This window comes from Vulpes vulpes, chromosome 6 (assembly GCF_048418805.1).
Source record: "Vulpes vulpes isolate BD-2025 chromosome 6, VulVul3, whole genome shotgun sequence".
In the NCBI taxonomy this organism is placed as follows: Eukaryota; Metazoa; Chordata; class Mammalia; order Carnivora; family Canidae; genus Vulpes; species Vulpes vulpes.
Window position 1 is genome coordinate 2,323,323 of NC_132785.1, and position 16,102 is coordinate 2,339,424.

Sequence of the window (16,102 nt, forward strand, 5' to 3'; positions counted from 1 at the left end):
GCTGATGGGAAAAGTCTCCCTGGATGGTGAAAACTGAGGCCTTGGCTAAGTACACCTAAGCCCCAAGGTGTTCTCGGAGGTCCTGGACCCCAGAAGGCCTTGGTCTTGAGCCTGGCTCTCTTGGCTATTTTTAGAGGTCTGAGGAGAAAAGTAGGAAGGAACTTCAGGAGTTCTGTACCTCATTAGGAAATCCTGGTTGTATTTATAAACTGGTTCTATTTCAATTTCCAGAGGTAAGAGCCAGAATGGAAATTCACTTGGCGTGGTAGGGTTTTGTGCCTGTGTAGCTCCCTGGAATTTCTAGAAATGCTTTTTAACCCTAGAAGAATTGGAGGCATGACCAGGGCTCTTTGTATAAAATTCCTTAAACAGGTCAAGTTTAGAGTTTTATGGAAATTTATACCTATATCTGCTTTTTATAGGATACTATTTAAGCTAATTGCCCCTTGCATGGAAGCTATAGTTAGGACCTTGAACACTGAGATGAGGGTGAGTTGTCTTCCCTTGTTCTTTCGATAACTTTTTTCAATGTGAAATGAAATTTGCTCTGTGTATATGTAGAAAATATGGTCATGGAAACTAGGACCAGAATAAATCCTTTCTTTTATGGTTTCATTCAGTATATGTTAGGCTAGTCCTTCTTGATATTCTTGCCACTCTAGACTCCCATGAGGGATGTCCCATTCCCATCATTAAACAGCCGCTTGGTATGGCAGTGGTTTTCTACAAGGGATGGGGATCTTTGGGTGTATCCTGCAGGTGGTAGTGGGACAGCGGGGAGGTAGAGGTAATGATTCTGATTTTTATAACATTCATGTACACACACACACCCTTCCTCCCTCCCTCCCTCTCCTAAGCAAGAATTCAGTGTCTTAGACAAACTAGTACTGTAACCTGTAACTTTATCTCAGTAACCTAAGAAAAAAATACCTGACGAGAGCGCGTGGTTTCATCCGGTTAGCGTGCCTGTTCATCATCTGCTGTCTGGTTGCATGAGTATGGATGTAACAGATAAGTACTGACTTGCAAGTAGGCAAGACCAACAGCTGGTTCTAGCAAGTTGTTCCTCTCATTGCAGAGAAAGGCCCAAGTTTGACGGTGGAGGAAGGATTGGACAGGTTGCTGGGGAAAGTGAGTGATCCATTTAACCAAAGGTAGGTAGTTTCTTTTGGAATTAGGTTTTGTTTCCTTTTATTCACAGTGCCTTTTTTTTTTTTTTAAGTTAGTTTAGTGGTTATTTCATTCTTTTTCTTGGGATCTTTTCCGTTACCACAGAGATGTCGGCTTATTTATAAGAATTACTTGAATCCAGAGTCATGGTGGATGTAGGAAAGTGGCCAATCTTCACTCTGCTCTCACCTCAAGAAATTGCATCTATTCGGAAAGCGTGTGTCTTTGGCACCTCAGCCAATGAAGCCTTGTACGTTACTGACAATGATGAGGTAAGAATCTCTCAAAACGCGGAGTGGAATTTGTGTGTGAAGTTTGAAGACTGAGAAAAGATTGTGGCCAGCCGATCATCCCAGAATGCAAATTTATTCATATCAAGCTCTGTTTTGAAATATTGCAGCGGAAGATCCATAGACACATTCATTCCACTTTCCCTGGTATGTTTTTTGGCACTTTATCCCCTTGGCCCTTACTTTCCTTCCAGTCTTTTCTCCTACCACTATCCCAAGTGTATCCAACAAGGCCTACCTCCTAATCCTCTGAAAAGGTTGGGGATAAAAGAACCTGAAATTCAAGAAGACTGTGTCTAATATAATCTCTCTCTCCTTTCAGTTTCTTCAGTTTTACTACCCCTCAACCCTCTACTACTCTTTGAATTCCATAGTATGGTTAGATATTCTAAAACTTAAGTTATGGCAGCAGAGGTTTTTTTTCTTAATTTTTCTTAATCAGGTCAGTTTCTTCCTACCTACTGAGCTGTCACACTGAACTTAGTGTGTCTTATTTTCAGAGTGGAGAAGGGGCCTTGGTGTAACTTCAGGCCGACTGACTGAGACAAAACTATTTGTTTTCTAGGTCTTTGTATTTGGACTGAACTATAGTAACTGTCTAGGAACTGGAGATAATCAGAGTACACTTGTACCCAAAAAGCTAGAAGCCTTGTGTGGAAAGAAGATTAAAAGCCTTAGTTATGGGAGTGGACCACATGTCCTTCTCAGCACCGAAGGTAAAGAGGGAACAAAGCCAGCTTTTCAGTTTGTGGGAAATCGAGCATTAATTCTGAGCTGAGGGGAGGTGGGGCCTTATGAAATAATTTTGAATGGTTTATTTCTTAATTTCTGGGAACTATACCAAACTAAAAGTTAAGCACTTCAGGCTAATTCTGGAGCAGCCATAACATTGCTCGCAAATTAAGCAAACGTTAGAATGCTAATGCAAAGTTGTTAAAGATTAGATACAGCAAATGAAATAGTCCTTCAGCCTGATTTTTCCATAGATTTCTGGTAGCAAGGCAACTTTCAGATTTTACTTGGCACATTTTGATACACACACATAATGCTGGTTTTCCTTTCATTGTGTAGTTCCTGAATCTTGAATCTAAGAAATCTTGGTTTAGTCCCTGGCATTCATGTGTGTGCCATCTGGAAAGAATGTGGGATAGATTCTTCTCCTCTTAATCTCTGCCTCCCTAAGATCACTGAACAAGGAGAATATAACATTCTTCTCTGGTAATTTATCTGCACTGTGGGCAACGGGGACTCTGTATAACCTGAATTCTTCCCTTTATATTTTAAGCATGTTAACTCTCGCTCTCTCTAGCAGAGACCCTCTGCTTTCCTTGGGGAAGCTTTCTGTTTGCTTCTCTCTCCCTCCAGACTGAGTAATCACAGCTTCCTCGGATATTGCCAGAGGTCTTAGTATTGAGCTTTTTAATTGCCTTTAACTCAAATCTGAATCTATTCCAAGCTGTCTGCCTCTTTCTCAAGCTGTGAGATCCAGATCTGAGCATGAGTGTCTAGTGAGGATATAACTGGTGTTGAGCATAATGAGGTGATGATCTCACTTCCATGTTGTGTAACCATGCTTTCTGGCATCACACTGGCTCTTTCAAGCAGTTACTACTTTGCTGACTGGTTCTGCTTGTCATGTCTTGTGACCTAATGATTTGATTTTTTTTCCCTAGCAAACACCCGTTTTAACTGATCATTGCTTTCTGATTATAAAATACTGGGGTGGTTTTTTAGAGCAAACACACTAAAACTTACTTATTTATTTATTTATTTATTTATTTATTTATTTATTTATTTAAAAAATAAAGATTATTTGAGAGAGAGAGAATGTGTGTGTACTCTCATGTGCAAGTTGAGGAGGGGCAGAGGGAGCGGGAGAGAGAAAATCTCAAGCTGATTCTCTGCTGAATGCAGAGCCCAGTGTGGGGCTCGATCTCACAACCCTGAGGTCATGACCTGAGCCGGAATCAGTAGTCGTGCATTTAATGGATGAGCCATCTAGGTACCCCTAAAACATACATATTTAAATTCTTAGTTTTCTTCAACGTGGTGATCTTAGAAAATTGTAACTCTTGGAGTTATTTCCAGAGTCCAGATCATGTAGTCTTAACTATCTTGAGTGTTAAAATTAAGATCTAAACACAAATAAACATAAAACAAAAAAATATAATAACTGATTTTCTTGTGGGGATATTTTTCTTTAATTCAATTTTGATTATTATACATTTTATACAATATACTTTAAACGTGTGTTATGTATCAGATCTACGCATGGCACAAGTATTTGTGCATATTTTATATATATAACAAATAGTTTTAAAACAAATGAAACCATTTAAAACACTTTAAGCCATCAGTAGTATATGGTTTTTAGTAAAAAACAGAAGAACCTCTGCCTCACCCCTCCTCAGTCTTAGAAACTGCCCTTCAGAAGGGAACCACTTCTAACTCCTTCAGATGTTTCTTCTCATGTTTAATCTCATATTTTTAAATTAACATGCTTAACACTACTTTTTCTGAATTTTCAATTTTAGATCTTATCTTTCCACTTTTTATCATGGCAGCTAGAAGTTAGCTTTCTTTTCCCCTTCTTTTCCTCCCCCGATCCTTTCACTATAGCAGTATCACCTTTTTGGTTAAATCGATATTTAGTATTTACATCATTAGGACTCCGTGTGATTTATAGCTGAGCCATCACCTTTCTGTACAACTGTTTGTTTTCCTGGGGTTCATTCACTTATTTTTCTATAGGTCTGTCGTTATGCCCACACTTGTCCATAGAGCAGTATTGTGTCTCAGCACATCTGAGATCACCTAGTTGTCTCGGGAGCCCTCTGTCCCCACGTTCTAACTGGTACTGGTCACTGTCGGCCCGCCACCCAGCTCTCAGCCCAGAACTTCATTTACCCCCTCACCTTTGTCCTTTCTGGATCCTCAATTTCTATTTTTTATTTTTTTAGAGATTTATTTGAGAGAGAGAGAGCATGAGGAGGAAAGGGGCAGACTCCCCACTGAGCAGGGAGCCCGAAGATGCAAGGCTCCATCCCAGGACCCCGGGATCATGACCATAGCTGAAGGCAGATGCTTAACAAACTGAGCCACCCTGGTGCCCCTGGATCCCCTATTTCTTGTGCCCTGTGTCTTCCTCCTTGGATTATACCCTTATTTAGGTGAAAACACATTCTCTAGTAGCTTCCCAAGTAAAGGAGTGTGAGAGAAATCTTTGAGACATTCTCTTAAAATGTCTTCATTTTACACATACAGTTGTTCAGCGGTTCGGCTGGACTTAATCAAATTCCTGATTGAAAATCCTATTTCCTCAGAACTTTAAAGTCATCGCATCTCTCAAGTTTCAGCGTTACTATTGAGATTCTCATGCCATTGCGATTTCTGTTATTTTTGCATATGACTGTTTTTTTCCTTTTTGGAAGCTTTAAGGATCTTTTCTTTGTTCCCCATTTTCTGAAAAAATCATGAGTATGTACTCTGGTATGGATAATTTTTATGTATTCATCATTCTGTTGACTCTTCAGTCTGAAAATTTCTTCTTCATTTCTAGAATATTGTCGTATTCCATGGATAATGGAGGCCTTCAGGGCCTCTCTAGATTATTTTCCTAACTCATTTTCTTTGTCGTGTTATGTAGGAGAAGGGAGGGAAGGAAGTTTGGACAAAGTGAGAAATTGTTTCGCAGTAAGAAATTCACAGCAATTAAATGCTGTAGGTCTTTTGTCTTATTCCAGCATTGGGAAGGGGTAGTTGCCTGACCCTACAGGAAGAGGATGAGGATTTGGGGTTTAACTGCTCCTGTTTTTAGATACACCAGCCCTTACATCTCCTGTGGTGGCCGGGCCCTCCCGATCCCTGGGCCTCCCTGAGATTCCAGGGTTGTAATTGGCTTCTCCTTTTGCAGACGTGGATGTTCCCTTCTCTGGTTGGCCGTGTTAACTTAACACATCCGTCTGCCTTCCATCTTCCAAAATTTTGTTCACATCCCTGCTATTGTTATTTTCTTCTTTATTGTCCTTTTTGTCCTTGAGTGTTTGTGCCTTTTTTGAAGAAAATTGTTCCCTTCACTATATTTCAGTAGGTTTTTGGGGAAAGAATATAGATTAAAAATGTGTTCATTTCTTCATGCTTTACTAACCTGTGTGCATTTTAGGAATGTTTTGATCAGTGCTACATTATTAAATTGGAATCTAGGATGTGAGAGTGATCTGGTTGCCACATCTGTCACCCTGTTGATCGCCAGGGTTGATACAGCTGCTCTGACTGGGTGGTGGGTGTCCCCTTCCTCCCTCACCGCTCCATGTGCATCCCTCCCGATGCTGCGTGCTCAGAGAGGATGACCTTCCCCACCCTCCCCGAATCGTCAGGGGTGTACCAGTAGGTGCGCTCCCCTGCTAGAACCTCCAGACAAGCTCTCAAAGTCCATTTGTAGGAGAAATAGGGTAGTCAAGCTTCCAAGACCTTAGACACATCCAAATAAAGCATTACATGTGGCAGTTCGCCTTTCTTTAAAAAAAACAAAAAAATTAGTCCCATCTGGTGACTACTCTGAAGATCAACATTCATTTAGTATTATCATTTTCCATGTAGACTTAGGGCTTGTAGAATTCTTTTTTGTCTTCTGAATCAACATTAAATTAGGTTACTTATAGAGTTCCTGGTTTGTGACCACTCTCCGACTCAGCATCCGGTCTCTGAAGGCCAAGTGTCCTTGAAGGTCAGAACTTCATGGGATGCTTCTTTCCCCCTCTGTGCTCTCTCCCTGTCCCGTGCCCTTCCCACCCCCACTCCCCACATTCCCTTCTAGCCGCGTATGGTTGCACTGTTCCATCCTTTGGTGATTTTGCCAGACCCTCACGTGATCCCGAAGCTTGCCCTTTAGTCTGTCAGAGACCGTGTGGCAAGAGCAGGGCTGGGGAAATAGATGCTGGTGCCCTGTTAGATGGGGCTGCTTTGAAAGCTTCCTGGGGAATGGAGACCATCTCATGAAGCTCACTTTTCCTATGCTTCATCACGTATAAAGGGAAGAGATAAGTATATATACTATTTTAAAATAGTAAAATAATGTATAAGCAAGAAGGTGATTGCCAAGGGCAAATCTAGAGAGGACCAATGGCTGAGAACAGGCAGCTGGTAGCAGCCTAGCATCTGGAGAATAAGGTCCTTTTTTAAAAAAGATTGTATTTATTCATGAGAGACATGGAGAGAGAGATAGAGGCAGAGACACAGGCAGAGGGAGAAGTAGGCTCCATGCAGGGAGCCTGATGTGGGACCTGATCCTGGGACTCCAGGATCTCGCCCTGAGCTGAAGGCAGACGCTCAACCGCTGAGCCACCTGGGCTGCCCAAGAATGAGGTCCTTAATCCTGAGGGGCATCTGAGTGACACAGCACAGCTTTCATCCATTCTGTCCCATGTACTGCTCAGATCCATGTCTTCTGATGAGTTTTGGGAATAGCTCCTCCAGATTCTAGAGGGCCTCTTTTCCTAGGAAAAACAAGAAGACTGTTGGTGGGATGAATTACAGCCTCTCTGCTGCAGCCAGTCTCATGGCCACAACTGACACTCATTGCCTCCATCCTCTAGCACTCCTTCTAGAGTCCCTTTACATTTGGCTAGCGTCTGGCCCAGGGGGCTGACCTGACTGTGTGACCCAGATGCTCATCCGTGAGGTATACGAGCCCCTAACCGTGCTGTACTCTGGCTGTGGCTACTGTACGTTTCAGTTTACCACCAGCGTTGGGCAAGTGTGCACCGAAAGTACCAAATTTCATGTCCTTGCCAAGCACATTCCTCTCTTGTTCCCATTACATAGTAGCTGTCCTTCTTCTTCCTGCTACTGGGTCAGTTGCCCCTGCTGGGGGTGGGGGTGACTTCTTTTTTTTTCCCGTTGGTCCTTTGCCTAGAGGAACACAGAGTGCCTGTGGCAGCCGTCACTTCAAGTTCAGTGGAATTCTTTCCGTATCTCTTTGTGGAAGTGTTTCTGCTTAGGGAACCAGGACTTCTGAACCTACAGAACCTGTCATTTCAGGGACAGGATGCACAGATTCCCCAAGTTGGTCCTTGGGAGTGATGGTTACTCAGTAGGGTCACTCACATAATTCACTTTGGTTCCTGAACCCATGTATTGTACCTGTTAGGGAAACAGCACCATACAGTGGTCACTGATTTCGAATATGTACCTTGGGGCTTAGCATCCCATCTTCACATGGTCTCATCTCCAGGCTGATGCCTCAGCTGTGCCTTCAGCCAGCTTGTCATCGCTGTGTCCAGCTGGCATCTTGTGCATGCTGCAGTACATGAGGTAGGACCAGGAGCCCCATGGCCATGTGAACACTACTGTACCTCTTTTGCTAAAAGTGGGTGCCTTGGTCTGATGAGATGTTTTGTGGGATCAGATACTCTGTGGATTAAATACTCTGTAAGTCCCCATAGAGTTGTGCTGAGTCCTTGTGGGCAGGAGACATGACCCCGATTATATGTTGATTTCTGTTAGTATGCGTGGCAGCTCCTTCCAGGATGGAAAGGGTCCGTTAGAGTCCACTTACTACCAGATGCCTAGTTGGTCTCTTTAAAAGGGTGATGCTGTATCAGGGACTCTGCACTGGTCTTTGTTTCTGACATGGGGGTGGGGGGCTTCTGGCACAGGTAGTGGCTAGGTGGTAGCCTTGCTGAGTAGGAGTCCCATCTTCTGAATTTGCATTTTTCTTCTTAAGAGGGTGAGCATCTCTTCATATGGTTAAGAGTCATTTACATTTCTTTCCCTGTGAACCATCAGTTCATATTTCTGAAAGGTTCTTGGTCTTTGTCTTGTGTATTTGTAGAAGCTCTTTTTACATTAGAGGTATTCTCTCTTAGTAGTAGAAATTATTAGTATTTTTTTCTAATATTTAATTTTTTCTTTGCCTGTGGTTTTTTTTTTTTTCCGTGTAAAGTCTTAAGAAAAATGTGAATAGATTTATCACTCCTTTTATTGCTTCTGGATGTTGAGTCATAGGAAAGTCTTCCCTATTCCCAGGTTACGGAGGCATGCACTAGTTTTTTTCCTTCTAATTCTTGTATAGTTTTATTTGTCACATTTAAATTTTTGATTACCAAAAGATTCTCCAATCTTAATTTCTTTTACGTTGCCTCCTCTTCCCTACAAAGTAACCATTGATGAAGGGTAAGGAAAAGAGGTGAGGTACAGATGAGAAAACAAGGTAGACAGATGTAAAATCATTCAGGAAAGGACTTGTCATTAACCTAGAAGATAAGGTTGGAGAGTAAGTTGTGCGAAGTCCAGGAAAGAAAGTACAGGAGTTAGTTACCATTCCTTCTTGGAGTTGATTCTTTGTGTGTGGCCGTCTTATATAGATGGGGTCGTTTATGCCTGGGGGCACAATGGATATAGCCAGCTTGGGAATGGGACCACCAACCAAGGCATCGCTCCCATCCAAGTCTGTACCAATCTCTTGATCAAGCAAGTGGTTGAAGTAGCTTGTGGCTCACATCATTCAATGGCTCTGGCAGCTGATGGAGAGGTAAGTGCCCTGCTTTTATTCTTTATTTTCAAACTGTGGTAAGATACACATAATACAAAATTGCCATCCTAGTCATTTTTTAAGAATTGTTGAAGCCAGACCTCAGGATGTGTGAGAACCACTTCCTGCAACCATTTTATCATATGCTTGGACCATTGCCGTGGTCTCTAACCGCTTAAGATGGTTAGGATGGCAAATTTTATATGTTTAAAATAAACTTACATATTTTTATACCCATGTGATTTATTGAATGTCAGTTGAGTGACGTTAAAGTATATTTACATTGTTACCCAACCATCATCACCATCCATCTGCCAGAAGTCTTCTTATCTTGCAAAGCTGAATCTATATTTACTAAACAATAACTCTCCATCCTCCTCCCAGCCCCTGGTGACCACCATTCTGTCTCCTTGAGTTTGACTACTCCAGGTACCTCCTATGAGTGGAATCGTGCAGTGCTTATCCTGTAGGACTGACTGCCTTGTTTCACTGAGCATAATGTTGTCAGGGTTCATCCACGTTGGAGCAGGTGTCAGAATTTCCCCCCTTTCTAAGGCTGAATAATATTCCATTGTGCGTATATGCCATATTTATCCATTTATCTGTTGAAGGGTATTTGGGTTGTTAGCACTTTTGACTACTGTGAAAGTGCCTTTTAAAAAATAAAATAATGACCATATTTATATTTGGTATAGTGGTAACTTAGTAGCCCTGTGCACACAACTGAAATCAGGTGGGAACACACTCTTTTTCTAAGATAACCTATGTGATCACGACTGCTCTTTTGATGCTAGTAGACTTCAGCCTTAAGGGGTTGAGTCTCCTGCTCTTATTGCTAAGACTATAAATCAGATGCGTTGACCAAGTTCTGTACTTTAATTCTTTTAAACTACCCCATCCGTTAAGGTCTATTTTGCTTTTTGGTAAATGTAATGATGTCATAGAAAATAACTTTGCCAACATTCCAGTAGGTGCTGTGCCACTTACTCACCCCCAAGTTCCATGCTTATCTTAAAGGTGGCTCCTCTGACTCTACCTTCTAATCTTTTGTCTCATTTTATTTCTCTTCATCTCTGTAACCTTAGGTCAGACCTTGGGTTATCTGCCTGGGTTATTGCCATGATCTCTTTTATTCTATAGCTTTTTAATTTGTCTACCTATTAAGTTTTACCTCCCTGCCCCCTGTGACTTTTTTTTTTTTAAGATTTATTTATTTATTTTAGAAAGAGAGAGCATGAGCAGGAGGGGCAGAGGGAGCAGGAGAGAGAATCTCAAGCAGACTCCGTGCTGAGCAAGGAGCCCAGTGCGGGGCTCAATCTCACGACCCCGAGATCACAACCTAAGCTGAAACCAAGAGTGGGGCACCCAACCACCAGCACCACCCAGCGCCCCCCCCACTCCCCTACTCCTGTGATTTCTAAAACACAGATCGTATTGTTCTCCTGTTTAAAATCCCTCAGTGGTGTTAACAGTGATTGTATTATGTAGGGCAGGTTATGGGTGAGGAAACCAGAGCAGCTGAGGGAGAGCAAGGTTTCATGGGTGAGATGTGCTGGAACTAGGCGTAGCACCCAGATCTTACACCTTGAATCCACAGTTGGCTAGTCTGCCTTTGGTTGGTGGAACCCGGTCCCTGTTTTTAAATAAAAGGCAGCTACATTGCAAGGGAGCTTGGGATACTTGAGCAGTGCCTGAAGGATGATTGTTAAAGTTAGAATTCCCTCCTCTGTGCAGCGTGGATTCCTGGTTTAACTGTAAGCACATGCTTTTTTTTTTTTTTTTTTTAAGATTTTATTTATTTGCTCATGAGAAACACAGAGAGAGAGGCAGAGACACAGGCAAGGGGAGAAGCAGGCTCCAAGCAGGGAGCCTGATGTGGGACTCGATCCCAGGACCCCGGGGTCACATCCTGGGCCGAAGGCAGAAGCTCAACTGCTGAGCCCCCCAGGCGTCCCAGCATATGCTGCTTTGGATAATTGTGCTAAAGATTTGCATTATTATCCTAGATACTCCTGGGAATCCAGTTTCAGGAAGTTTCGCGGGTTCTTTTGTACCCATGAAGTGAACCTATAGTGCATGTTCTGTGAAGGCACGAGCCATAGGTTTTACTGTCATTGTCTCAGGCAGCGTCAGACACGTGAGCTTAGCTAGGAAGTGCTGACAGAGGAAAGAATTGTGGAAGCCAGACCTCAGGATATGTGAGGACAACCTCGTGGGGCACGGAGAGGGGCGGGGCCCTTAGAAATTCTCCTAGTTTGGGAGGAGCTTCCTTCCCGGGCTTTGCCCGTGTTGTCGTACCCCCCCCCCCCCCCAATTCTTCTCTCTGGTCACACTCTTGTCTGATAGGCTTAGTTGGTAAATAACTTGAAGTGATTTTTTGTTTTGTTTCTCATCTTTCTTACTAGATCTTAACTAGTTTAGAGGTTTACATGTGTCTTGTTAGAAATCTGGTTTTCACATTGTGGCAAGTCACAGGCCAGGCGTATGCAGGATGCATTTGAGGAGGGGGCTGCTTGGAGGGAAGACAGCAAATCAGAACCCCGAGAAAACAGTACCTAACAACCTGGTGTCGTTTCTGTAGGGACAGACATGCCTTTGGTACTTGGGAGCCTTACTGGGTAACTGTGATTGGTAATTACAATCATGATGGCTGGCAGTCACCGGGAAAGCTTACGTGATGTTCAGTATTGGTGGTCAGCGTGGCAGGGAAGAGCACTGTAGGCTTCGGAATGCTTTCCATGAAGGCAAAGAAAAGTATATCTGTGCCCAAGGAGTTAAGCAGTTTTTCATATCACTGCTACTTAGGTAGTGTATGCCTTATTTCCTATTGATGCCAGATTGAAAAATCACCTCTGGCTGTCAGAATTACAGAGGCAGGACAGCATAGTGGTTAAGAGCACAGCTGACTTCTTGGGTTCACATTCCACATTTACTACTTACTGGTGTGGAACCTCAGGTAAGGTCACCCAACCTCTCTGTTTCCATTTCCATATACAAAATGCTGGTGAAAATAGTACCTATCCAGGGTCACCTTATAGGATTACTATGAGAATTAAAGAAGTTAATGCCTGGAAAGCATTTAGAGCCATGTAGCACATTGTAAATATTCATTAAGTGGATTTATTTTTATTTTATGATTATTAATGTGTGTTAGAGCTAGAATTTTCACTCTGTTACTAGTAATTTTCCCCCCCTTTTTTTGTGTAGGTATTTGCTTGGGGCTATAACAACTGTGGCCAGGTGGGATCAGGATCTACAACGAATCAACCAACTCCTCGAAAAGTCACAAACTGTTTACATATTAAGAGGGTGGTTGGCATTGCTTGTGGTCAGACCTCATCCATGGCTGTTCTGGACAATGGTGAGGTGAGCTGTCTCTGTGCTCTGCCCCCACCCCTGCCCTCACCTCCTCTCTCAGTGAAACATCATTTTCTCCGTGAGGAGCATGTATGAGATCATGGGAGGGAAAGTGCTTTGTTTTGATAGTTTCCTTGATAGTTGGCTGGTTAGTTATTGAAGAGTATCTAGAGGGTGTTTGCTCCTCCATATGAATTTTTAAATTCCAAGATTTATCTGCAAGTAAGGATACTAATATGTCTAAATTTTATTTTTTTGTGAGATCCAAATTGTCTAATGTCCATAGGTGTTTGTGATTTAATGTAATGAAGAATTTGATACTACCTTTTTCATCCAATGGAAACAATCAAGTGTGCGCTATTTAAAGTTAGCTGATGTTTGTAAGCAGTGACTGACTCCAGGGGGCCTGCATCTGGAATGTTTGCTCACAGGAGGAAGCAGCTTGCAAAAGCAGAATTTTTTGTCCTAATTGTTGTTGGTTACTTTAAAAAAAGTCAGCTTTTGGTGGTTCTTTACCGTGGTTCCCTTTGAGCTGATGGTTATTTCTATACAATTATTCTGGTTGTAACTTTTACTTACACGGACCTGTGAATCTGTGAATGTCTTAGTGAAGCAAAATTATACAAAGATAAATGTCTTCGAAGTGATTTTTTTTTTTAAAGATTTTATTCATTTGAGAGAGAACGCATGAGAGAGCAAGCGCATGCACGAGAGCGTTAGCCAGGGGGAGAGGGAGAGGCAGACTTCCCTCTGCACAGGGAGCCAATAGGACCTGGGGCTCCATCCTAGGACCCTGAGATCATGACCTGATATGAGGGCAGATGCTTAACTGACTGAGCCGCCCAGCGCCCCACCAAGACAGGTCTGTGGATATAGATGTAGGGATTATGCATTGCGGTGCTAGGGTGCTTGAGAGTTTTCTGAATACTCCCCTATGTTAACTTCTTTTTTTTAATTATTTTTATCGAGGTATAATTGGCATAAATTATATTGGTTTCAGGTGTACAACATAACGATTCAATATTTGCATATAGGTGAAGGTGATTACCACCTAAGTCTAGTTAATATCTGTCCCCACACAGTTTTTTTCTTGTGATGAGAACTTTGAAGATTATTCTCTCGGTAACTTTTGGGCGTGCGATACAGTGTTATAACCTAGAGCCATCTTGCTGTACGTTATAGCCCCATGACTTATTTTATAACTAAAGTTTGTACCTTTTGACGCCCTTCACCCATTTTGCCCCCGCCTCCCAGCCCCCACCAGTCTGTTCTCTCTATATGAGCTTGTTTTTGTTTTCTATTTTTATTGAAGTAGAGTCGACGCACACTTTCACATTAGTTTCAGGCGTACAACATAGTGATTTGACAGGTCTCTCTCATGCCATGTTCACCAGATGTGGTAACTTATTTTTTGAATCAATCTTGATGTCATCTTGGATGATTTCAGAATTTCTTGGGATAGTCATTGGACATCCTCCAACCCAGTATTCTTTCACTATTCCTTTATTTTTTAAAAATGAATTTAATTTCAAAATTATAATTATGTGGTTATTGTCACAAAGGAAATGAAACATGGAAAGTAAAAAGTGGGTACCTTTTCTCCAGTCTTAGTAATAGTTTAATGAATATCCTCTTCTCTATAAGCAGCTCTATATGGGTGAATACAGTTGTCTGGTATAAAAAAACGGGATTGTCATGGGTACTGGTTTTCTCTGCGATTCTGCGAGCTTCTGCTGACAACACAGATGGTTACCCCTATTATCAGACCGTTTGGAGCTGCTTTCCATTATAATGGCTGCTTAGTTTTCTGTGTGTGGATCACCCCCACCCAGAGCTCTACTAATGGAAATTCTCGATTGTTCCTAAATTTTTGCTGTTATACAGCTTGTAGCACTGACTTTGTGAGCTCCTGTGTATCTTTGCACACTTATGTATTCTATTGAAAAGGTTCACAGGAATGAGATTTCTGGGTCGGGGCTATGCCATTAAGACCTTTGATGGCTGTGGCCAGATTTCTCTGCGGAAATTTAAAACCTGTTGCTCTTATGATGTGGAAAGTGCTTTTAACCGCCTCTTGCTAGTACCTTAGGTCCTCGGTCCCCCTTCCCCTTCTGTCCCGTGGCCCTGAAAAGCCCCATCTGTTTGCCCGCATCGCCGAGGTGCAGCCCCACATTTCAGGTTTCTCGTTTGACCAGACCTTTACTCTGTTCCTGGTGGTGCTTGGTCCTGCGTCCCACGCTTGCTCTTCTAGCCCTCGCCGCTGCTGGCTGACCTCCGTCCAGCTCTGCTTCCTCCAGCTGTTGCCTCCCTTTGCCAGATTTCTAAGGGGTCACCACGTTCTGTTGTGTCTTCTTTGGACCCTCTTTCCCGTCTGTTCTTCTCTCCCGTCGCACTGTCACCGCCTCGGCAGAGCTCACCCGCGTGCTAAGGACAGACACGTTTATCTGCTGAATGGCCGTCCTGCCTCTGGCCTCATGTGGTCCAGGCACCTTTATGTGCAGCCGGCATGATCTTTCCAAGATGTTCCAATATTAATCTTGGTTTTGGAATGTTTCAGCGAAGATCCCTCGATGCCTTCTCCTGGCCCTGTTACGTGTTTTGGCCCTGGATCCCCTTGGCCTTCCCTTCCCTTTGTAGTGCTTTGCCCTGCCGCTCTGCTGGAGGTGTCCTGCCAGCCCCACCTGCTTGTTTTTGGAGTCTGCCTCCAGCACATTCTGTGTCTTCTCCCTGGGGCACCTTCACTTCCAGTTATCCTTCAGCCCTGCTCAGACTCCTCGACTTGCCTCCTGTAGCTAACTCCTGTCCCTTCTCTACTCTCATAGTGCCTTGATGGCATCTCCAGGCTAGCGCTCGCCATCTGGCTGCAAAGAGTTGGCCTGTGTCCATCTCTCCTGTTAAACTGCAACCGAAAATGTATCCCTAGTAACTTTTATCCTGCCCTGGCCTATAAAAGGTGCTTAATAATTGTTAATGAGCATCAGCTTCCTCATTTATAAAATGAGAATAAATGACTTGCCCCAAGGCTATCCAAACAGTAAGTTATGCGTGTAGGAGCTCATGCCAAATTCCGTTATCTGCCCCCCGCCGCCTGCCCCCCAGTTCCCTTCTGTTTGGAGATCCCTTCTAGGATCACATGGAGTAGAATTGGGTGTTGGAAATGGAAAAGCACTTGATTTGTCTAGATGGACTGCATGTTATATCGTCCCTCTTACTACCAGTTTTAAAAGCCTGTTCTCTCCCTTTCTCTCTAAGGTCTATGGCTGGGGTTACAATGGCAATGGTCAGCTAGGCTTGGGAAACAATGGCAATCAGCTGACCCCTGTGAGAGTGGCAGCTTTGCACAGTGTGTGTGTGAACCAGGTACGTGTGCTGGGCTCCGCCGCGCCTCCCCCTGTCTAGCTCCCTGCTCGGACTTGGAGAAGGTTGGAGATTTACTCTCCAGTGAATCTGTTTCAGACAATACTGTGTGCTTTCATCTTCCACAATTAAAATTCTATCTTCCCTAAATTCTCATGATGAGAAAGGACACCACGGGGGTGACACATCAGTCTTGACAAGTTAAAAAAAAGCAATTGGAAAAATCTAGTGGTCTCAGTCTTAGGCTTTTCTAATGCTTCTTTAATGTTCCAGAGAATGTCAGTCCATACCTGATGATGAATTGGCATTCTGCAGAAGCTGGCTGTGACCTTTAGGTAGATGTTTTCCCCGCCCTTCCTGTTTTCCTATTTACGGTGACCATTTAAATTTACTTGCA

The 16,102-nt window shown here is 43.1% G+C and overlaps 1 protein-coding gene across 7 annotated transcripts in view; it reads left to right on the plus strand.

Annotated features, from left to right (window-relative positions):
• The window catches only part of RCBTB1 (RCC1 and BTB domain containing protein 1), a 59,824-nt gene that overhangs the window by 26,624 nt on the left and 17,098 nt on the right, over positions 1-16,102 (plus strand). For 5 of the 7 annotated variants that reach the window (XM_072760545.1, XM_072760541.1, XM_072760546.1 and 2 more), the window contains 6 exons: positions 1,079-1,154; positions 1,276-1,442; positions 2,026-2,176; positions 8,825-8,991; positions 12,199-12,357; positions 15,601-15,708. In XM_072760545.1, coding sequence (XP_072616646.1) covers positions 1,317-1,442; positions 2,026-2,176; positions 8,825-8,991; positions 12,199-12,357; positions 15,601-15,708 — 711 coding nt within the window. In that variant the 5' untranslated portion in view covers positions 1,079-1,154; positions 1,276-1,316. Of the gene's footprint in view, positions 1-422; positions 490-1,078; positions 1,155-1,275; positions 1,443-2,025; positions 2,177-8,824; positions 8,992-12,198; positions 12,358-15,600; positions 15,709-16,102 lie in introns of all 7 variants that reach the window. The other 2 variants (XM_072760542.1, XM_072760543.1) reach the window with 1 other exon arrangement.